Genomic DNA, 24,221 nt, shown 5'->3' on the forward strand with positions numbered 1-24,221 from the left:
AATGGGAAAATAAACTGGTTTGGGAGGCCGGGGTACTGCTGGGAAGCAGAAGCAGAGATAAAATACAGCTGTTAATGCCCCTTTATGCTTTCCTGGGAAGTGTGTGTCTCTCTATGTGAATGTGAGCAAACTGAAGCCTTGGTATGGGGGACTGAGGGCATCTCCACGGTCCATGTCCCTTATGCTGCATGGAAGAAACCTTAAAAAGGAATTGTCAGTGTGGTGAATAGTTGACCCCAGTGATCAATGGGGTGCCGGGGGTGTTGTTCTTCATCACTGTGAAAGTTGGATGTAAAGAAATAAGATAGCCCCTAAGGCTAATATTACACCCTGCAAAACACATTAGGTCTCCTTATACAACCCAGATACCTTTCACAGGTAGTTCTGAGGCTGGCTGAGGATCTAGAGATCTCCTTAGGAATCAGTTCCTGGTTTTCCCCTTATGCTCAGGCAATATTCTAGCCTTGGATTTCTTTCTGTTTTCATAATGTGTTTCAAAAGAGTTAGGAACTTGGATGTTTTAAATCACACAGATTGATGGGAACTGGTATACAGTTTGTCATCAAAAACATTTTGGCTGAAATCTGGTCCTTGCTAGTTCCTTCTGTACCCCAGGTGTTCTGTGGCATTTTTACATAGTAATGAGTTAGGTAGTGGGGCCCATGCATAGGTAAATGTAGCAATCATTATGAACTCCTACAGCAGGCATACAGTCTGGGATGTCATGGTCTGTTTTGAGAGAGAGGTCGTCAACCAGGACACCAGGGCATCTTTAACTGTCACCCAGACAGTAACCAGAGCTGGGTTTCATGTTGGACTACTAACAGGTATGATACAAGATGCCGCTTCATGCCCCACCCCCCTCATAGTGCCTCATTTTAGAGGAATTTTGTGGGGAGAAGCCGAGAACAACTGCATAATATGAAATAACCCTCCCCCCAGTGATGTGGAATAAACCCCCACCCTCCTCTCTTAGATGTACAGGTTCCTCCCTTAAATCAGGCAGAGAAAGCCCAAGTCTGGGGCTCAGTAATTGCCTCTTGCCCCGAGGACAAAACTCTTTGAACTGTTTGCAAAAAGAAAAGGAGGACTTGTGGCACCTTAGAGACTAACCCATTTATTTGAGCATGAGCTTTCGTGAGCTACAGCTCACTTCATCAGATGTTTACCGTGGAAACTGCAGCAGACTTTATATACACACAGAAATCATGAAACAATACCTCCTCCCACCCCACTGTCCTGCTGGTAATAGCTTATCTAAAGTGATCAACAGGTGGGCCATTTCCAGCACAAATCCAGGTTTTCTCACCCTCCACCCCCCCACACAAATTCACTCTCCTGCTGGTGCTAGCCCATCCAAAGTGACAACTCTTTACATAATCAAGTCGGGCTATTTCCTGCATAGATCAAGGTTTTCTCACATCCCCCCACCCCCATACACACACAAACTCACTCTCCTTCTGGTAATAGCTCATCTAAACTGACCATTCTCCAGGTTTAAATCCAAGTTAAACCAGAACATCTGGGGGGGGGGGGGGTTAGGAAAAAAACAAGAGGAAACAGGCTACCTTGCATAATGACTTAGCCACTCCCAGTCTCTATTTAAGCCTAAATTAATAGTATCCAATTTGCAAATGAATTCCAATTCAGCAGTTTCTCGCTGGAGTCTGGATTTGAAGTTTTTTTGTTTTAAGATAGCAACCTTCATGTCTGTGATTGCATGACCAGAGAGATTGAAGTGTTCTCCGACTGGTTTATGAATGTTATAATTCTTGACATCTGATTTGTGTCCATTTATTCTTTTACGTAGAGACTGTCCAGTTTGACCAATGTACATGGCAGAGGGGCATTGCTGGCACATGATGGCATAGATCACATTGGTGGATGTGCAGGTGAACGAGCCTCTGATAGTGTGGCTGATGTTATTAGGCCCTGTGATGGTGTCCCCTGAATAGATATGTGGGCACAATTGGCAACGGGCTTTGTTGCAAGGATAAGTTCCTGGGTTAGTGGTTCTGTTGTGTGGTATGTGGTTGTTGGTGAGTATTTGCTTCAGGTTGCGGGGCTGTCTGTAGGCAAGGACTGGCCTGTCTCCCAAGACTTGTGAGAGTGTTGGGTCATCCTTTAGGATAGGTTGTAGATCCTTAATAATGCGTTGGAGGGGTTTTAGTTGGGGGCTGAAGGTGACGGCTAGTGGCGTTCTGTTATTTTCTTTGTTAGGCCTGTCCTGTAGTAGGTAACTTCTGGGAACTCTTCTGGCTCTATCAATCTGTTTCTTTACTTCTGCAGGTGGGTATTGTAGTTGTAAGAAAGCTTGACAGAGATCTTGTAGGTGTTTGTCTCTGTCTGAGGGGTTGGAGCAAATGCGGTTGTATCGCAGAGCTTGGCTGTAGACGATGGATCGTGTGGTGTGGTCAGGGTGAAAGCTGGAGGCATGCAGGTAGGAATAGCGGTCAGTAGGTTTACGGTATAGGGTGGTGTTTATGTGGCCATTGTTTATTAGCACTGTAGTGTCCAGGAAGTGGATCTCTTGTGTGGACTGGACCAGGCTGAGGTTGGTGGTGGGATGGAAATTGTTGAAATCATGGTGGAATTCCTCAAGGGCTTCTTTTCCATGGGTCCAGATGATGAAGATGTCATCAATATAGCGCAAGTAGAGTAGGGGCTTTAGGGGAGGAGAGCTGAGGAAGCGTTGTTCTAAATCAGCCATAAAAATGTTGGCATACTGTGGGGTAAGGACAAAGTCACAAAGTTCAGCCACCAGGTTAGCCGTGACATTATCGGGGATAGTGTTCTTGACTCCAGCGAGAAACTGCTGAATTGGAATTCATTTGCAAATTGGATACTATTAATTTAGGCTTAAATAGAGACTGGGAGTGGCTAAGTCATTATGCAAGGTAGCCTGTTTCCTCTTGTTTTTTCCTAACCCCCCCCCCCCCCCCAGATGTTCTGGTTTAACTTGGATTTAAACCTGGAGAATGGTCAGTTTAGATGAGCTATTACCAGCAGGAGAGTGAGTTTGTGTGTGTATGGGGGTGGGGGGATGTGAGAAAACCTTGATCTATGCAGGAAATAGCCCGACTTGATTATGTAAAGAGTTGTCACTTTGGATGGGCTAGCACCAGCAGGAGAGTGAATTTGTGTGGGGGGGTGGAGGGTGAGAAAACCTGGATTTGTGCTGGAAATGGCCCACCTGTTGATCACTTTAGATAAGCTATTACCAGCAGGACAGTGGGGTGGGAGGAGGTATTGTTTCATGATTTCTGTGTGTATATAAAGTCTGCTGCAGTTTCCACGGTAAACATCTGATGAAGTGAGCTGTAGCTCACGAAAGCTCATGCTCAAATAAATTGGTTAGTCTCTAAGGTGCCACAAGTACTCCTTTTCTTTTTGCGAATACAGACTAACACGGCTGTTCCTCTGAAACCTGTCACTTTGAACTGTTTGTAACTTCAGCTACTAATGTCATCCTTGCTTGTTCATTCATCTGGAGCAATTACTGAGGATTATTTTTCAGGCAAAGTGTTGACATTTTCCCCAAGTTTGGTGTCAAGCATAATCTGAGGTGGTAATTTTGGGCTTCAGATGTCTAAAGAAAGGAATGCCTTGGGGTTAAAGAGGTGTTGGAAGACAGCAGAACTAAGTATAGTAGTACAGTTTCTAGCTTTCCTGTTAAAGTAGAAATCCTGATCACCTGTACGTACATACATTCATATTCTCGCTGAGTGACAACCCAGCCCTGTGAGGGGAAAAATTAACAAGACACTTGTTAGTGAAGATGCTTCTGCCATTCACTATCCACATCACCCCATCTTGTCCCAGCTCCAATCCATGTGTCTGCTGCAAGTACTCCTTTTCTTTTTGCGAATACAGACTAACACGGCTGTTCCTCTGAAACCTAACATCCTAGTGTTTCCCAAGGACTAACTGCCAGAACAGCGTGCATTACCAAAGAAATAAGACACAGCTGGGACCTTTTTTCCTGCAGCCTATTGGTTTGAATACAGGATTTCCCACAAATTTTCTGTGTTAATTGGACAGTGCACAGATTTTGGCCTTTGTGAAATTGGCTGCCACCAGGTATTTGTTTAAATCCCAGGTGTTATTAAGCAGTCACAGAACAGTGGCACTGGAATAGGCTTTGTTCCCAAGTGAATAAACTCTGAGGTTGAAGTACCTTTATCGGCTCAGGTGTGAAGTCTACCCTTAGCAGGATGGTACTGAGCAATCATATTCTATTTTATTCTCTCTTATTTAGTTAAAAACAAAAAAAAACATTTTTGTTTTTTTGGAAAAGATTGCCAGGAGTGAGTAGATTATAAGTGCTCAGAATTAAAATACAGAAGATGACCTGAACAATAAAGCAATTGTATGTGTTGGGCCATTGGGGATTATGCATGGAAGCCATTTGTATTCCATCACAAATTGGGGCTAAATTGTGCTAGGCACTGTACATACACATAATAAAAGAGCATGCCTTGAAGAGCTTACTGTCTAAATAGGCCAGGCAGACAGAGTGGGAGAAAGGGAGTGTTATTGTTGCCATTTTACAGATGGGAACTGTATGCCGATGGACAACTACAATGAGTTGCATTTTACAGATGGAGATATCTAGAGTTTTAATAGGTTTCAGAGTAACAGCCGTGTTAGTCTGTATTCGCAAAAAGAAAAGGAGTACTTGTGGCACCTTAGAGACTAACCCATTTATTTGAGCATAAGCTTTCGTGAGCTACAGCTCACTTCATCGGATGCATACTGTGGAAACTGCAGAAGACATTATATACACAGAGACCATGAAACAATACCTCCTCCCACCCCACTCTCCTGCTGGTAATAGCTTATCTAAAGTGATCACTCTCCTTACAATGTGTATGATAATCAAGTTGGGCCATTTCCAGCACAAATCCAGGTTTTCTCACCCTCCGCCCCCCCCCCCACAAACTCACTCTCCTGCTGGTAATAGCCCATCCAAAGTGACCACTCTCTTTACAATGTGTATGATAATCAAGGTGGGCCATTTCCAGCACAAATCCAGGTTTTCTCACCCCCCCCCTTTTTTTCAAAAACCACACACACAAACTCACTCTCCTGCGGGTAATAGCTTATCCAAAGTGACCACTCTCTGCAAGGTAGCCTATTTCCCCTTGTTTTTTCCTACCCCCCCCCCCCAGACGTTCTGGTTAAACTTGGATTTACGCTGGAAATGGCCCACCTAGATTATCATACACATTGTAAGGAGAGTGGTCAGTTTGCATGAGCTATTACCAGCAGGAGAGTGAGTTTGTGTGTGTGTGTGGGGGGGGGGGTGAGAAAACCTGGATTTGTGCTGGAAATGGCCCACCTTGATTATCATGCACATTGTAGGTAGAGAGGTCAGTTTGGATGAACTATTACCAGCAGGAGAGTGAGTTTGTGTGTGTATGGGGGTGGGGGGTGAGAAAACCTGGATTTGTCCTGGAAATGGCCCACCTTGATTATCATGCACATTGTAGGGAGAGTGGTCACTTTGGATAAGCTATTACCAGCAGGAGAGTGAGTTTGTGTGTGTGTGTTTTGGGGGGCGGGAGGGTGAGAAAACCTGGATTTGTGCTGGAAATGGCCCACCTTGACTATCATACACATTGTAAAGAGAGTGGTCACTTTGGATGGGCTATTACCAGCAGGAGAGTGAGTTTGTGTGTGTGTGGGGGGGGTTAATAGTAAATATTAAAAAAACAAACAATACCCCTTCAAACCCCAAGAGTATGTGGGGATCTAACCCTCTTGCTTCAAGACAGAAGCCAACCACTGGCTAATGGGGGGTCAGGAGCAAACTTTCCCTAAGGGAAGATTATCCTGTAAGTGCCTAGTGTGGGGTTTCTTGCAAATTCCTTTAAAGTGGCTGGAACTGGCCACCATCAGAGACCGGATGCTAGACCAGATGGATCAGTATGAAACTTTGGTATGCAAGAGACACAGAGGGCCTTCTAGAAGCAATTCAGGAGGAGAAATGACTCTTTGACATGACTTACATTTGGTTCCCCCACATCAGACAGAACATTCCAGAAGCAGTGGGATCAGGGGAAGTAATTACTGTAAAGTTGATGTTCGCTGTAGCCAATAGACATGCTTTTTCCTATTTTGTAAATTAAAAAGATCAATGGGATCTGTATTTAAATGACCAGTAAGTAACTTATTTTCTAGCTAGGAGCTAGTGCCCCATAGCTCTGGAATCCCATGTGGCTAGTTCTTCAGGGCACTGCACGTGGCTCTTTTAGTCAATGTCTTAAGACAGGGTTTCTCAAACTGGGTCTGTGGACCCCTGGGGTCTGGCCGCGCTGATCAACTCCTCCCCTTCCTTCCCAGTGCTGCCTGCATGCTGCAGAACAGCTGTTCCATGGCGTGCAGGAGGAGTGGGGAGGAGGTGGAAAGAGGAGGGGCAGGGGAAGTGGTGGAGTGGGGGCAGGGCCTGGGGCTGAGCGGGGGCCTTGAGGGTCCGTGAAAAATTTTAAATCAAAATGGGGGTCCTCAGGTTGCTTTTTGGGAACCGCTGCCTTAAGAGTTAACCTGTTCTTAATGTCTAAATGGCAACACTGCATGTTGGGTTGCCCCCTCTGGGATATGATCACAGTGGTGAGCTGGAGCAGGTTCGCACCGGTTTGCTAGAATCGATTGTTAAATTTAGAAGCCCTGTTAGAACTGGTTGTTCCGCGAGGGACAACCAGTTCCCCTGGAGCACCCAAGGGGAAAATTTGATGGGTGCAGAGCACCCACCGGCAGCTCCCCGTCCCGCCCCTGAAAGTGCCGCCCCGCCCTGCTTCTCTGCCCCCCACCAGGCTTTCTGCGAATCAGCTGTTTGCGCGGGAAGCTGGGGCAAGCTGAGAAGCAGGCCATGGCTTCCCGCTCAGGCCAAGGGAGGCGGAGGTAAGCGGGGGCGGTGGGGCGTGAGGAGGGCCGCCCGCGCCGCAGCAGGTAACCCGGGTGGGGGGAGGCGCACAGGGGAACTGTTCCCTGCCCCAGCTCACCTCCGCCTCCCTCGGCCTGAGCGGAAAGCCACCGCCTGCTTCTCAGCCCTCCCGGTTTCCCACCAAACAGCTGATTTGCGGGAAGCCGGGGGAGGGGGCGGAGAAGCAGAGCGGGGCAGCGCGTTCAGCGGAGGAGGTGGAGCGGAGATGAGGTGATCTGGGGCCGGGCGGGGAGCTGCCGGTGGGGGCTCTGCACCCACCAAATTTTCCCCATGAGTGCTCCAGCCCCGGAGCACCCAGGGAGTCGGCACCTAAGGCGCCACTTTTGATGTGATCAGTGGAGGAGCGGCCACTCCCCCTGCTCCCCCCCAGCTATGCTCCCCCGCCCCTAGGAGCCAGAGGAACCTGCCGGATGCTTCCTGGGAGCTGCCCCAAGAAAGCACCGCCGGGACTCCCCAACTTGCCCCCCAGCAGGTGCCTCTGGCTCTTAGGGGTGGGCACCCACTATGGTGGCCCACGAGACCCTCCTGCCCGGTTCTGGGGGCAGTCAGGGGACAGGGGATGGGGTGGATGGAGCAGGGGCATCAAGGAACGTGGGGGGGCTGGATGGGGCAGGAGTCCCAGGGGGTGGGGGTGAGCAACGATCCTCTCGTGGGGTGAGGAGGGAACCCGTTAAGATTTTGGCAGCTTATCACTGGATATGGACAAAGATTTTTATTATCCATATAGGTACAAACAGTAGCTTAATTAACATTGGTCTCTTGTCTCCATTGTAAAGCACTGTAGCTGGCAGTGCCTCTGAAGCTTTTATGGAAACCATCTCCTGTCATGTCTAAGGCGTTCTTCTGAACAAGTCACTACATTTGAATTAGAGGGAAATTAATAATGTTGCTATCAAAACTTGGAAGAAGCCTTCAGACTCAGGAAGTGCAGAAGTTTAGGAGTGCAGCAATTAGTACAGCAATTCAAAAGTGCAGCAATTAGTGGCTAATTATTGCTACATATTTCAACATTAATGAGACATAGATACAGAGGAAATATTTGTCTTTATTTATACTTTATTATACAATATTCAGATTGTTTGGCAGCTTTCTTCTTTTGGAGGGTTTGCCTGGAGCAAGAAACAGTTCTCCTGCAGAGGGGAATGAAAAATAATGTCTCCAGGAGTAGCCCAAGTGGGTTGAAATATTAGACCAACACAACCTGAACCTCACAACTGAATGTATTTCTCACATCAAAGGCCTTGAGAATGCACCAGAAACATGGAATTCAATATTTAGCATTTGTGTTGTTTGGCAAGTCTGAGCAAGTGCTTTAATTGTGTGTGTCAATTCTAGTTGGTCATTCCTAGAAGTTCATAGACATTCCAATAGGAGATTTGCATCTTATCAATCACCCCATATTTTTCATCTCATTAGCATTTTGTGTAGCTGTCACTCAGTCTTTTCTAACTGATCAGCAATGGACCCAGAGGGCCAGGTTGTGGAGCCCTTACTCATCCCCAGGGACCAGAATTGCACAATCTAACCTATTTGAAGAAAAGGAGTCTGTGCAGGAACATTGCTGATTCAGAAGACAGAGACCTGATGTTGTCAGGCCTGAACTTTTCGGACATTCTTCCCTGCATTACCTCAGTAAATACTAAGGAATTTTCAAATGTGTTTTGGTGGTTGTGGAGAGAGAGAGAACTCTAAGCAGCCAAGAAAAATGGTTCAGTAGAGTTCTGACTAGTTACTTCTCATGGATGCTGCATGTGCAAAATATGAGACTTGGATTTGAGGGCACTGTGTGATGAAGTGTTACAGAGAAGATGTGGAAGTTCCTGGCCTTTAGTACTCTACCGTGTGGCACTGAAGAGGACCTTTGAGATATAAGAATATTAATCAACTCAGCTCTAAGAATGGTTACAAAATGATCATGAGGATCTCCTAGGTCTTCTCCTTTAAAATCAAATCTTGCATCAGGGTTGAGATTTCTTGGGGAAATATAAAAGATTTTGGGGCAGGGTGGGAAAGTTTATTCTATTTTTTCCCCATAATAAATTCTAACATGGCCATCTTAGTGCACATACTAAAGCTGTGGTTCTTCATGTCATTAAACTGAGATTTCTGCTTTGATTTGCATTGTGTAGGAGAAATTTCACAGTCCTATGTTCCCAACAGTGATGCGATCATCCACTTCCTCTGAATTATAGGTATTATTAATAATATTTTGCAGTGCAGATGCTATGTTGTGTTGAAGCACCAGATGTTGCAGTTGTTGACACCATCAGATGCAGGTGCTGTCAGAGAGAAGGCTTTGGATTCTTTGACCATGGGATGGTGTTCCATGAAGGAGGAGTGCTGGGCAGAGACGGGCTCCACCTTACGAAGAGAGGGAAGAGCATCTTTGCGAGCAGGCTGGTTAACCTAGTGAGGAGGGCTTTAAACTAGGTTCACTGGGGGAAGGAGACCAAAGCCCTGAGGTAAGTTGGAAAGCGGGATACCGGGAGGAAGCACAGGCAGCAATGTCTGTGACGGGAGGGCTCCTGCCTCATACTGAGAATGAGGGGCGATCAGCAGGTTATCTCAAGTGCTTATATACGAATGCACAAAACCTTGGAAACCAGCAGGGAGAACTGGAGGTCCTGGTGATGTCAAGGAATTATGATGTGATTGGAATAACAGGGACTTGGTGGGATAACTCACATGACTGGAGTACTGTCATGGATGGTTATAAACTGTTCAGGAAGGACAGGCAGGGCAGAAAAGGTGGGGGAGTAGCACTGTATGTAAGGGAGCAGTATGACTGCTCAGAGCTCCGGTACGAAACTGCAGAAAAACCTGAGTGTCTCTGGATTAAGTTTAGAAGTGTGAGCAACAAGAGTGATGTAGTGGTGGGAGTCTGCTATAGACCACCGGACCAGGGGGATGAGGTGGATGAGGCTTTCTTCCGGCAGCTCGCAGAAGCTACTAGATCGCACGCCCTGGTTCTCATGGGTGACTTTAATTTTCCTGATATCTGCTGGGAGAGCAATACAGCGGTGCATAGACAATCCAGGAAGTTTTTGGAAAGCGTAGGGGACAATTTCCTGGTGCAAGTGCTAGAGGAGCCAACTAGGGGGGAGCTTTTCTTGACCTGCTGCTCACAAACCGGGAAGAATTAGTGGGGGAAGCAAAAGTGGATGGGAATCTGGGAGGCAGTGACTATGAGTTGGTTGAGTTCAGGATCCTGACGCAGGAAAGAAAGGTAAGCAGCAGGATACGGACCCTGGACTTCAGGAAAGCAGACTTCGACTCCCTCAGGGAACGGATGGGTAGGATCCCCTGGGGGACTAACATGAAGGGGAAAGGAGTCCAGGAGAGCTGGCTGTATTTCAAGGAATCCCTGTTGAGGTTACAGGGACAAACCATCCCGATGTGTCGAAAGAATAGTAAATATGGCAGGCGACCAGCTTGGCTTAACAGTGAAATCCTAGCGGATCTTAAACATAAAAAAGAAGCTTACAAGAAGTGGAAGGTTGGACATATGACCAGGGAAGAGTATAAAAATATTGCTCGGGCATGTAGGAATGAAATCAGGAGAGCCAAATCGCACCTAGAGCTGCAGCTAGCGAGAGATGTCAAGAGTAACAAGAAGGGTTTCTTCAGGTATGTTGGCAACAAGAAGAAAGCCAAGGAAAGTGTGGGCCCCTTAATGAATGAGGGAGGCAACCTAGTGACAGAGGATGTGGAAAAAGCTAATGTACTCAATGCTTTTTTTGCCTCTGTCTTCACGAACAAGGTCAGCTCCCAGACTGCTGCGCTGGGCATCACAACATGGGGAATAGATGGCCAGCCCTCTGTGGAGAAAGAGGTGTTTAGGGACTATTTAGAAAAGCTGGACATGCACAAGTCCATGGGGCCGGACGAGTTGCATCCGAGAGTGCTAAAGGAATTAGCGGCTGTGATTGCAGAGCCATTGGCCATTATCTTTGAAAACTCGTGGCGAACCGGGGAAGTCCCGGATGACTGGAAAAAGGCTAATGTAGTGCCAATCTTTAAAAAAGGGAAGAAGGAGGATCCTGGGAACTACAGGCCAGTCAGCCTCACCTCAGTCCCCGGAAAAATCATGGAGCAGGTCCTCAAAGAATCAATCCTGAAGCACTTACATGAGAGGAAAGTGATGAGGAACAGTCAGCATGGATTCACCAAGGGAAGGTCATGCCTGACTAATCTAATCACCTTCTATGATGAGATTACTGGTTCTGTGGATGAAGAGAAAGCAGTGGATGTATTGTTTCTTGACTTTAGCAAAGCTTTTGACACGGTCTCCCACAGTATTCTTGTCAGCAAGTTAAAGAAGTATGAGCTGGATGAATGCACTATAAGGTGGGTAGAAAGTTGGCTAGATTGTCAGGCTTAATGGGTAGTGATCAATGGCTCCATGTCTAGTTGGCAGCCGGTGTCAAGTGGAGTGCCCCAGGGGTCGGTCCTGGGGCCGGTTTTGTTCAATATCTTCATAAATGATCTGGAGGATGGTGTGGATTGGACTCTCAGCAAATTTGCGGATGATACTAAACTGGGAGGAGTGGTAGATACACTGGAGGGCAGGGATAGGATACAGAGGGACCTAGACAAATTGGAGGATTGGGCCAAAAGAAATCTGATGAGGTTCAATAAGGATAAGTGCAGGGTCCTGCACTTAGGACGGAAGAACCCAATGCACAGCTACAGACTAGGGACCGAATGGCTAGGCAGCAGTTGTGCGGAAAAGGACCTAGGGGTGACAGTGGACAAGAAGCTGGATATGAGTCAGCAGTGTGCCCTTGTTGCCAAGAAGGCCAATGGCATTTTGGGATGTATAAGTAGGGGCATAGCGAGCAGATCGAGGGACGTGATCGTTCCCCTCTATTCGACATTGGTGAGGCCTCATCTGGAGTACTGTGTCCAGTTTTGGGCCCCACACTACAAGAAGGATGTGGATAAATTGGAGAGAGTCCAGCGAAGGGCAACAAAAATGATTAGGGGTCTAGAACACATGACTTATGAGGAGAGGCTGAGGGAGCTGGGATTGTTTAGCCTGCAGAAGAGAAGAATGAGGGGGGATTTGACAGCTGCTTTCAACTACCTGAAAGGGGGTTCCAAAGAGGATGGCTCTAGACTGTTCTCAATGGTAGAAGAGGACAGGACAAGGAGTAATGGTCTCAAGTTGCAGTGGGGGAGGTTTAGGTTGGATATTAGGAAAAACTTTTTCACTAGGAGGGTGGTGAAACACAGGAATGCGTTACTTAGGGAGGTGGTAGAATCTCCTTCCTTAGAAGTTTTTAAGGTCAGGCTTGACAAAGCCCTGGCTGGGATGATTTAATTGGGGATTGGTCCTGCTTTGAGCAGGGGGTTGGACTAGATGACCTCCTGAGGTCCCTTCCAACTCTGATATTCTATGATTCTATGTTGGTGCTACTTTTTCAGCAGATACTTGAATGCATTCCACATGTGACTGCTTTAGTTTTTTGAGGTAGACAACATTAAACCTAGATAATCGAATCACTGCAGATAAGTACGCCCACCTTAAGTGTGACATATAATTATCTTGTCTCAGTCCCCACTCATCGTCAACCCGGATTGGAATTAGCGCGAAGGCCATGGAGCCTCTGAACCAGTTTCGTACCAGACATGGAATTTGTGCTGCAGTGGAATTTTGGTGGCGTTTTAGAGACTGTCCACTATGGCATTGTGGGCAGCTACAACCCATGACACGCATTGTTGAGGACTGAAAAATGACTCAACTTCCTGGAGGTCTTCATGCCTTGAACATCATTGATGATAACGCTGTGGCTTGGCTTGACCAGATTGCATATGCGAAATAATAAGTACACCCACACATAAGTACACATATGCATATGTATAGTCAATGAAAAAACTTTATCAAGCTGGGGTTAATTGTAAGAACATATTGATTGATAAAGGAAGAAAACTTGAAAATAAATTTTTAAGTTTAAAAAAAAATGGGGAAGGCATGACATTTTCAATCACAGTGAAACTTAAAAGAAAAAGTTGTAAAGTCTGGAAATGGACAATTGTGGCCTCCTCCCCCCAAAAACCTTAACTCTCCTCCTTCATCTGTACCCACCTTCAATGCAAATTGGAGATATTTACACCTTAGCTCATATTGTCATTGATGAAGATATGTGGTGCTACTACACTGTCCTGTAACACTGTTGTGTGCCATACTCTTCAACTGTATATGTGACATTCATAATTGGACACGGTCTTCTTGTTCAGCACCCATTGAAAAAAGCAGCATCAGTATCTTAGGCTTACTTTTAATATAGATACCAAACACCCATTCCGATTCACAGCCCAGGATACTAATGGCCTTATTTACGGAGTTGTTGCAGGTTCCCTGCCCCTCTGAAAATCAAATCAAGCTCTTGATTAATCCAAAGAGTGGGTATAAAAGGTTTTAGCTAAGTAACTTCTCCCTGTTTTCTGATGAATCAGACCATGATAATTTGGGTTGCTAAACCTGAAAGGCCAAATTTTCAGTACCTTTTACATAAAAATTGCATGCGAGTTTACTGTGGAGAGTTGTGGTCCTCCTGTAAGCAAATGATCTGTTACCCTTCTAGCAGGTCACATGCATACCTAGATACTGTAGTTGCATGTGCAATTGTAGTAAGTGCAAGAGATGCCATTTTGGAGATATTTTTGTACATGATCTTGAGGGTGAGCAAGGACCTGAAGGCCTGATTGAAGGTATTTTTGCCACATGTGTAAGGGACAACATAAGGCTCTCTCTGTAGGCCATTCTGTGAAAGGAGCCAAAGACTTCTGGTTCTAGGCTCTTGATTGCTAATCTTGATCTTGATCCTGTGTATGCAGGAAAATATCTCACCCCATGAGATGTACTTTAAAGAGGGACATTATGAAGGGGGAATAGATAATGGACTGGGGAGGCAAAGGATAATACTGTACTGGGGTAGCTTATAATTATGAGCATTGTAGTAAGTGAAAGCGATACACGGATAAGTGAGGTCTGAAAACTTCATAAATACTGTGGGGGAAAAATGTATATTCTTGTTTCAGTGCATTCCCCTCCCTTTCTCCCCCACTCCCAATTCCATAACTGCAATCTATGGAACGTACTTGTGTCAATTTCGTTATTACATTAATTTAACATGATTAGTAACAAATCAGACTAAAAGAATCATAAACTTGCACTGCTGGTTTTGGAACAGATGGTTCCTCAGTAGCAGAACATCCCATAGTCATGTTTGTTCAGGAACAAAGTGTGTCATTGAAAACATTCAAGTAATGGCTGGAACCTTGGAGGTAACGCCCATTTCTGGGAAGGATAGTGGTGTCTCTTGGCAAAAGTAAAGCGGAAAAAATAGATTATAATATCTAATTAGCAGACACTGCAGGCCTTGTCTTGATGTTTTCAGGAGGTACAGTACATTTAAACAAAAATGAATTTGTGTACTCTGGTTCTACTACAGTCCACCTGGCAGTAGCTGAACACACTGACAGAGCCAGGAATCAGATGCAGAGATGTTCTGCCTTGAGTGCAGGGGACTGGACTAGAAGACCTCTCAAGGTCCCTTCCAGTCTTTTGATTCTATGTATCATCAGGAAGTTAGCCTGTTATAGCAATTCAGAAGTTTTGTATGCAAACCACAAAATCTATTTTGCCGTTTTAGAAATCCGCTAAATATTAATAATAATAATTTTTGCAGTTTTAGACTGGAGGAGAGAAGATGAGCAGTCTTTTATTAGAAAATTCCCCAGCCCCAAAATAAGAGGATTACAGGAAGTGGGGGGGAAGGTAGCAGAGCAGAAAGGTAAAAGAATGGGAGAGGAGGGGAAGGAAGGGGGGCAAAGAAGGGAAAGGAGTGCAACAGCTTGGCTTTCCATTAGCTAGGAATTAATCAAAGGTTTCTAAAAAGTTAGACCAAATCTTTTTCAAATTTGTCAGAGGTTTCTCTTCCAAATGTTAGATAAGTTGTCTTAATGCAATTAGTGAACATATAGTTCCACAATTTGTAATGTTTTGAAATATAAACAATGAAAATAAACACTATTTTCCCAACCTTTTACTCTACCAGGAGCATTTGTCCCTAGTGACCTAGAGTCATTAAATAAACTATTTTAACCATTAAAAAAAATCAGGCACCCAGTGAAAATTTTATCCTTTAAAATTGATTAAATAGAGCTGAAGTCTTTACAGTTGTGAAGAAGGGAAGGGAAATGTGCTGAAAAGTGGATGGGAATCTACGTGGTTATGGGCCACGTAGATGTGTTTACTACCCAGAATGTCACGCAGGACAAAGGAGAGAAGAACTTAGCGTTAAAATCGCCTTAGTCTATGCTCTGTCTGGACTATAGTGAATCTCAGCCTTCCTGAATTTTTGGAATTACAGGCTATTTTGCAAAATTAGAACAAATCTTTCTATTTATTTAACTTATTCCCCAGTGTAGGTACCAATTCTCTAGGGGCTCTGTGTGTTGATCTCTCATTAACTCTCAATGATAGCTCTGCTCAGAGGGAAGCTATAGTGCAGAGCACAGTGATGCTGATATCCCCCAACAAGAAGGAAGGGGGTTGATTCATGTGCACAGTCCTTAAGCTAGACTCCTAGCAAAGTAACTCACTGATGCACCATATCCCTGAACCTGCTTGCATGGAATTCAATGGGAGCAAGACTGAATCATAGAAATATAGTAGTGATACCAGCCATAGCAATGGCAAAGACGAGGGGCTTATCTACACTTAAAATGCTACAGCAGCACAGGGTTCTTCCATCAGCGTAGTAATCCACCTCCCCGAGAGATGGAGGCCGTTCTGTGACACAGGGACTTAGATCATTTAATTACAACGCTCAGAAGTGTAGATTTTTCACACCCCAACTGACATAATCAAAAAAACTAATTTTCTAGTTTAGAAGAGTTTCAGAGTAACAGCTGTGTTAGTCTGTATTCGCAAAAAGAAAAGGAGTACTTGTGGCACCTTAGAGACTAACCAATTTATTTGAGCATAAGCTTAATTGGTTAGTCTCTAAGGTGCCACAAGTACTCCTTTTCTTTTTAGTTTAGAAGAGTGATCTGGATTCTGTTTCTTCCTGTGCTTTTATAAATGGTGATGTGTATTATGTTCCAGTCAAGTTACAGCTATGCAAACCAAGTCAATGAGTTTACACAAGTGTCAATGAAGGGAGAATGTGACCAGCAGAGCTTTCATTCTTAGTGATAATACATGAAAAAGGAAGAACCCAGTTTGACTGTCAACTCACAGGCTGAGTTTTCAGGGCTATCAGGTAGAAAATAACTCTTTATTAGTAAACTCAGCACATATGGTGATATGGAACTCACTGAAGTCCCATGGTGCCATTTTTACAGTGTCACAATTCTATTATTCAGAGTGGAACTACGCTTTCAAATGGAAAATTCACTTTGGGGGCAAAATAAAAATGATAAATTGTTTTACAGTAATATAGTTCCATGACTACTTCCCTTTCCCCCATGACCTTTCTCCCAGACTTTCTTGTCAAAATCATACCCCTCTTTATCCCATCTGCATCCTTCTTGAGATAACATTAATTGGCTTTGACTGCCTATAATTCATATTCTTGAACTCTTTATAATGTATACACAGTCACTTAATAAATAAATACAAATTACATATGAAGGATATTAACAAGAAATATAGCAGTATTAGTAGCGTATGGCTGGCTTAGATGTCTAGTTTTCAAGAGTATGGGTCGTGGTTAGTTCAGTTGCACACAATTAGGATATGTGCAGAATTCTTGACTATGCTTTCAGTTGATAAATTGAATACTGATGCAGTTTTAAATTTTTTGAAGTGTATATTAGATACTGTCTAGATTGCTTTAAAATACCTATGTATTCCAGGGGAGTTTCACTTTTATGGGAATATAGATCATGCACCTCTCTCTAGGTGTGTATATTCCCCTGGTAATAACTTCTTGATTTAGTGTTCTAGTAAGCCATGCATTTAGGGCAGTAACTTTCCTGGGTGTTCCCTTTGAAACACAAGTTTATGCATATTCTATGGAGTCATTTTGCATTTTTCAGTGCACACATTTTGCCTCAAATGTGCCTCACACATGCTTTCTATTGCGCAGGTCGGACCATGGAGACCCGTCAACAAGAATGCATTGGAGAGACAACTTGCCCATTGCTCTACAGGTATTTTCCTCTCCTCCACGTTAAACTTGGTTAGTGCAAAATTAAATAGCTCTATTTTATTTTTAAAGCGTTTAGATTTAAAATTCCTGGATCTAAAATTAAGCTCTTTGTCACACTGCCCAGTGAGAGAGAGAGAGAAGGAATAGTAGTTGGTGCTTACGACTCAGGGTCATTTTATGGCACCCTGGGTACTTCTCTTAATCAGCTGACACTGGCAGTGGAAGGAAAAGGATGGCCTTTTGGCCATAGTGAGTCCGCGGTCCCAGTTTGCAGCTTCCATTCTTCTTTAAGCCAACGAACCAGTTCTTATCTGCGTGCGTCTTAGACGTGTACGTGTTGTAATGATTTTCTTCCATTCTTTCCAAGAACAAGCATTCCTCACTCGGTAACAGCTGAAAAAGAGTTCCGAGTATCCATGGTGAGCGCGAATGGCATAAGCATGCTCCTAAGTGCAGTGATCTAGATTCAGTTAGACTTGGGGAGGCGTGGTTTGCCGTGAGGCTCTACCCAAACCCCCCTTTAAGACCACTGTATTTTTTAAATCTGACTCTCTTCTGTTAATACAATGTTCATTTAAAACAGGCACTTCCCTAAAATGGGTGGAAGCTCGTGCTAAGTAGGCTTCCTTGGCGTAGCTAACTTCTCTACAGTACCTTGTTCATGGCACCTGCATTTCAATCAGCTACAAGTGAGCTATGACACTACCCTGTCTGCAATCAGTTCCTTTGTCAAAGAACCCCACACCACCTCCTGAGCACCTACACATCCGGGGCCCAATTAATCCGTAGTGCAGTTCTATGGAAATCAGTGCAATTGGTCCACTCTTTCTGCAGCTGCCAAGTAGCTAGCTACAGCTGTGGAATTATATCTGTAAGCTGCTTTCTTGAACGCTCACCAGCTCTGAGACACTGTGACAGAATGCAAGGGAGTTTTGACCTTCTCCTTTTCCGACCTGGGCTGGTTCACCCCTCCTTAGGCAACCTGGTGACCCCAAGCTTCCCAAGGATCACTATACTGATGCAGAACTTAGTGCGCACACCCAAATGGCATTGCCCACTGCAGCCCAGAACTCCTGAGTTCAAGCAATCCGCTGGCTTCAGCCTCCCAAGTAGCTGGGATTACAGTTGTGCGCCAGGGAGCCTGCACTTTCATCACTTAGGGCATCTTAAGTGTAGACATGCCCTGTGTTAGCAGCCATGTTTCCAGTGTGGAGCAGGAAGCCAAGATCGTGGGGAGGGCAGCTGGGCTCCCAGCGGGGAGATCCATGCCTGGAGCCTGGCAAGGCTGCCCCATTCCCAGAGGGGAGCCCAGGGAGGGCAGCTGGGCTCCAGCCAGGGAGATTCGTGCCTGGAGTCCAATCAGCTGCCATGCTCCTGGTGGCATGCTGGGAGCTTGGATGGCAGCCCGGATCAGAGCAGGGAGCTGGGACCCCACAGGCAGCAGGACTCCTTGTGGGGAGTCCAGGGGTCAGCCTGAGCCAGGAGCCTGGGTGGCAGCTGGGCTTCCAGTGGAGACCAGCCAGCAGCCAGGCTGGGGAGCCAGGAGCTGGCTTTCTTGTCAATTTCACAGCTCAAGCCGTGAATTTGACAAGAATGATGGCCAATAGAGATAAGTAACGCAGTGTCTGCAGGGACACTGTGTCACTGTAACTGCACTGACATACACACTATGCCTCTCTTGGAGGTGGAGTTGTTATGTCTGTGTAGTAGGGCAGTTACATTGGTGAGAGCAAGGCTGTAGTGTGTACCCTGATATAATGAGTTCGATGTAAGCTGCCGTATGTCGACCTAAGGCTATAGTGTAGATGAGCCCTTAGAAGCTAATTAGTGCCCCAGGAAAAAATTATTAGGATTAATGAACTCAATTGGCCATCAGCCCAGGAATGATCAGAGGCACTGGAAGGAAGTGCCAGGGGAGAAAAGAGAGAGGGGAGAAGGGAGGAACAGGGCTAGCTGGGGCCTAGTTACAGAGAGTGCTCAGACTCAGAAGACCTCTGCTCCTCTCAGGTCCTGCAGAGAGGGCCTAAAGCTTGGTAAACACTGTAAATAGGTGGGAGCATGGGGGACCCTGGTGATACTGGTGAAGGGGACTTGAAATAAAGCTTCACTGATAGCACACCTGGAGGACTCTGTTCAGTTTCTGGGGTAAGAAGGTGAGGTGGAGCAGGGCCCCAGTGACAGATGCACATGCTTGACAGAGAAATCAGCAATTGTATGTCATACCAAAATTAGGGTGATCTCAGGTCAGTTGTTAACAGACATCACATGGGGCACTAAGTGTCTTATTGGGAGAATGACCGGAAAGGCCAAGGTTTGAATGGGCTTGGAGATACTGCTACCTTCTCCCTCATACAGATCCCTGCAGATCACGGCTGAGGCAAATGGGCAAGCAGGTGGCTGGGAGCTATGCTGCTACCTGTGGTTTACTTAATCTGAGAACAGAAAACTTCACCTCAAATCAGTACCTTTTCGAAGCACTAAATTCACCTAGCAAGGATGTTGAGAAGTTTTAAGCTACAATGTCACATTTGCATCATAGAATGAAGAGTCTGATGTGATGCATCCTGAAAAAAAGGAGTTTACAAAACAGGACAGTGGCCACCCGGGGAAAAGCAGCTGAAATTTCTCTGCAGTCTATGGGCAAGAGAGATGTTTTGGTCAAGAGTTCCTAATAGAGTCTCTCTCTGAAAACTGGCAGCTGAAATGACACTATAATGATGCTGCTACTGCTTCCAACTATGAACTATAATATGTTAAATATTTTGGGGCACCTTTACAAGCTTTTATTTATTTATTCCAAAAATAAAGTTGGGTAAAGAGTGGTGACCCAGCTGCAAAAATAACAAACAGAGACTAAATGTTGCTTGTGGGTTACATTACTCAGAGCTACAAGATTTCTGCCAACCTCAAAACTCTCCATGTCTGGTACCACATCAACCTCATACTTACTGATCCATATAAAAGTCCATTGGAATCCATAGCCAAAAACTGTCCAGACTCGGTGCTCTTTATATATACCTCACCCACGCTTTCCGCACTTAGCTGCAGCTGAACTGAAAGTAAAAATAAAACAACAAAAATAAAAGCAAAAAAAAAAAATTGTCACAGATATGGCAATGCTTCTAGGAAGGTTAGCAATGGGAAAGAATTGTATACTGATCCAAAGTCCCTGTCCATAAGGGTGAAACTGTTTGTAAGGGAGACAGTATAGCGCTGAAACAGTAAACTCTTCTTTTTCCGATCCCCATCCCCATGTTTTAGGAATGAAGGGCCAAATTTTCTTTTATTTACATCACAGGTAGACTTTTTTTTTAAAGCACTGGGTACGGATTCAGGAGATCTGGGTTCTAGTTCTACCTAACAGACCTGCTCTATGACCTTGGCAAGTCACGTAGTGCTTTCTGCCCCTCAGCTCCTCACCAGTAAAATAGGTGTAGTAATAATCTTTTCTCCCATCCTTTGTTCCTTGTCCATTAAGAGTGCTAGCTCTTTGGGGAAAGAACTGTCTCTTACCATGTGCATCTACAGCACATAGCACAGCAGAGCCTTGATCTTGGTTGGAGCTTATTGGGGCTAATGTAACACTAATAATAATAGTAATAATCCAATGACAATGGAGTTACTCCAGTTTCATGTACATATAACTGAGAGCAGAGTTCAGCCCCAGGTCTTTTTTTATTTAAAAGTTTCTTATTCATATAATGTTTTGGGTATATGTTTATTAATGTCTAAGTGTAGTTATTCTCCCAGCCACGAGGGGTACTAAATAAGTAGGAAAGGTCAGCCTCCATCCTAGAAAATATCTCCTTTTGGAGGCATGTCAAGTGATCACATTTTTATACTATAATCTGGGTAGCTGCCCCGCCATGATGTAAACAGAGAGAGAAAACAATTGGCAACTGAAGAAAGATCTGGATAGTATAATGCAGTGGTTCTCAAACTTTAGCAGCCCGAGGACACCCATTTTGATTTAAAATTTTTTGCAGCCCCCCAGCCCTCTGCTCAGGTCCCATCTTTACTCCACCCTTTCCCTCAAGTCCCCCCACCCTTCCCTGCCTCTTTCCACCTCCTCCCCTGAGCACGCCCCCCGCTCCCTCCTGCATGTCACCAAACAGCTGTTCTGCGGCATGCAGGAGGCACTGGGAGGGAGGGGAAGGAGTTGATCAGCAGGGCCGGTGGCCCTGGACATGACTTGCGGACCCCCTGGAGTACCTTCAGGGGTCTCAGTTTGAGAAACCCTGGTATAACGTATTAAATCTCTGACCTGTCAACTGAGACTGCTAATAGGGCGCCAGTTGGCGGTGAATGTGACATGGAGAGTTGTCCATTAGGAACTGGACTGAGACCCTGAATCTCTTCAACACAGACCACCAGACTTTGACTTTCAGTCACTACCAACCTAGACTGGATTTGAACTGGTGACTTTGACAGGGGGGAAGCTCTGTGTATTCCTCTTGCATCGCCTGAGGTGTGCTGGACCAGCGAGCAGGCCCTGGTGTCTATACCACACTTGATGTCCTCTTCCATAAAATTGCATTTTTTTTTTAAACTTCCAATTTGAGCTGTGTGGTCACTCTTTCCTTCTGGTTACTTTTCTTCTTAGTTCACTCTGTGATGGTCTAGGCAAAAATGATTAAAAACCCAATGCTCATATCTTTCAAAAATATATTTCCACTAGGGAGGAGGATCCAATAGATAACAAGCTTTAGGGCACATTCTTGAAAACTCTTTCCATTCAGATAGAAGACTTAGATGCTACTGTGATGGACAACTAGGCAGAAATATTCTAGCCAGCTCTAGTGTGAATAATTGAAACATCACTTTAAAACAAGCAAATAACTATTGTGTTCATCATGTGAAGAGTCTTACAAAATCAGGATCATGAAGCATCAAATTTCTTGGCCTCCAAACAGCTTTCTTCTGCCCTGGAAAGACACATTATAAAATAGTGTCCGTGACCTGGGGGAATCCAGGGCCTCTGGGGGACAAGTTTGGGATTCTTACTTCTGATTCCTTCCTTATTTTATTTTAGCCTCATTTTGGCAAGTAAAAAAAATAATGTTGTCTCTTGAAATGACAGAAGCCCTTGTCCCTGTGAAACCTTTGCCACTGTGGCTCAGTTCCTTTAATCAGGCACTTACTGTTCAGTAAATAATATTTGATTAGCAAACTGGATGGGAGCAGATTTGCTGTAATTTATGACTCCTTTGTTTGCTCTGTTCAAATTGGGATTTTGCATTCGGCCCATCCTTGAGCTGGAACACCACCATTCTGCTTATGTTCTGCTCAATGCTGCATTCTCAGAACCCGGTAAAGGGAGTAAACTAGGAAGGAGAGAGGGAAACAGGAAGAGAGGCTGCTACATAATTAAAATAGTCAGCCAAGAGTGAGAGGGAGCATCTACCCACAATGCAGAAACAAAGTCCTCTCTGGCTGGCTGTAAAATTTCTAGGCTGGTAGCAGGCAGCAACATGGCTGAATGGGGAAAAAGAAGAGAGAAGTAGTTTGGGAAGGAAAAGCGGGCAAGAGCCCAGGCACGGATTCCTCTCAACCCTCCCCACCATGAACTAGGTAAAATAGAGAATAATTAAGAATCGGCCCCAAACCTTTGTCCATTTTTGGAACTGAGCATGAACTTCACGTTTACGAGTCCAAAATGGTCTGCAAAGTTTTCTTTCCTTGTCCGATCTCCAGAATCAGAATTGCCTGAATATTGCAAGAAAGATGCTGCAGATGGCATGACTAATTAGACCTGGATGCAGCGCCAGAAGGATTATTCTCAGCAGATCTCCTACCCAAGTTTGCACTCAGAGAAGCATCCAAAGGTTTGGATAGTTATGAGGACAATCCCCAAATTCCAAATCGTTTGTGATTTATGCAAGGGCGAGCGTTTGCAAATACAAACACACGCTCCACTAGCTCTATCAGCAGGAAAGCCTTGATAAATTGCAGATCGTCTCTTCCCCTTTGCTTTCTTGTGACCAGAGGCTCGTTGTTTTTAGCGTGGCATTGGGGAATGACCTTATTGCTTCTGAGCAGAGTGAATTATTTTGCTGGTAGCATAACATTCAAGAGAAACAAGTCGATTCACTTCAGTGGGTTCTTGGCTGCTCCCTGTCAGTCAGTGCTTTCTACCAGCCATATGAATAACATCCAAAGGGGCCAGGTGAGGTCACCAGCCTGCCTACACATTGAGGGTGTGTTTTATTGGGCAAATTCTCATCCCACTTAAGTATGTATAAAATAGAGGCATGGAACCTGCTTAGCACATAACTTTCAGTGCACAGAAATGTTCTCTGTACCCAGGGTTATTCCACTGGCATGTATCCCTTTAAGGAGTTTCCTCTATAAATATTTTTCATCAGGATGTCCAAGTTTAGTAGCTCATTGACACTCAGTTCCTTTCTGGCAAAGGTTTGCAAACCTACATCCTTCAGCAAGCAGCACTGGCGACATGCAAAGGGGAGTAAGCAGCCTATCATGAGTGAACCATGGTGGAGAGCTCACCACATTAGCTGGCCATTTCCTTCTAGCGCAACCTGCTCTGATTCCTTGCCGGAGGAAGGGATCAAAGGAAGGGATACACGTTCTTGGTGCCTGGAACTGGCAAAGGTCTGGGAAGGTAACAGATTTCCCAGAACTGTTCCTGATTTTGCAGTGACTGAGTCTGGCACTTAAAAGTCGCCGCTATGTGGTGGCCTCTAGGTAATTAGTTGATTGCCACATGCTAGTTCGTAGTGGGTAAATATCTGTTTCACAAAATCACCACTGCTGTTGGAATGCATTGACACTCTTGTTGGCAGCTTCAGCAGACAGACTAAAGGCTGAATGAGCCTAGAGGATGAACTGCTTCTCACCTGGAAAAGTGGTCCCCAGCTCAAGGCTGAGGCATGCTGGGGGAAGCCTGCACTGCCGCTGACCATGCCCTATCTGTTCTGCAGGTTTTATCACTGCCACCTTTGTTAAATCTAGCATTGTAAAAATACATAAAACAAGGTGGAAAGACAACACTGGTCGCGAGCAGCACTGTCCACCTCCCCTGTCCTGCCTGGCCCCAGGCTTCCCAGGATTTCTGATTGACAAGGTTCTCAAGCACAGAGTGATTCACCCAA

At 45.1% G+C, this 24,221-nt stretch overlaps 1 protein-coding gene across 5 annotated transcripts in view; it reads right to left on the bottom strand.

Annotated features, from left to right (window-relative positions):
• Positions 1 to 16,214: 16,214 nt before the first annotated feature.
• FGF1 (fibroblast growth factor 1) overlaps positions 16,215 to 24,221 on the bottom strand; it is a 68,528-nt gene continuing 60,521 nt past the window's right edge. For all 5 annotated transcript variants that reach the window (XM_073355703.1, XM_073355706.1, XM_073355700.1 and 2 more), the window contains 2 exons: positions 20,059 to 20,162; positions 16,215 to 17,502 (listed from right to left, as the gene is read on the bottom strand). In XM_073355703.1, coding sequence (XP_073211804.1) covers positions 17,308 to 17,502; positions 20,059 to 20,162 — 299 coding nt within the window. In that variant the 3' untranslated portion in view covers positions 16,215 to 17,307. The remainder of the gene's footprint in view (positions 17,503 to 20,058; positions 20,163 to 24,221) is intronic.

Source organism: Lepidochelys kempii, chromosome 8, assembly GCF_965140285.1.
Source record: "Lepidochelys kempii isolate rLepKem1 chromosome 8, rLepKem1.hap1, whole genome shotgun sequence".
Classification (NCBI taxonomy): domain Eukaryota; kingdom Metazoa; phylum Chordata; order Testudines; family Cheloniidae; genus Lepidochelys; species Lepidochelys kempii.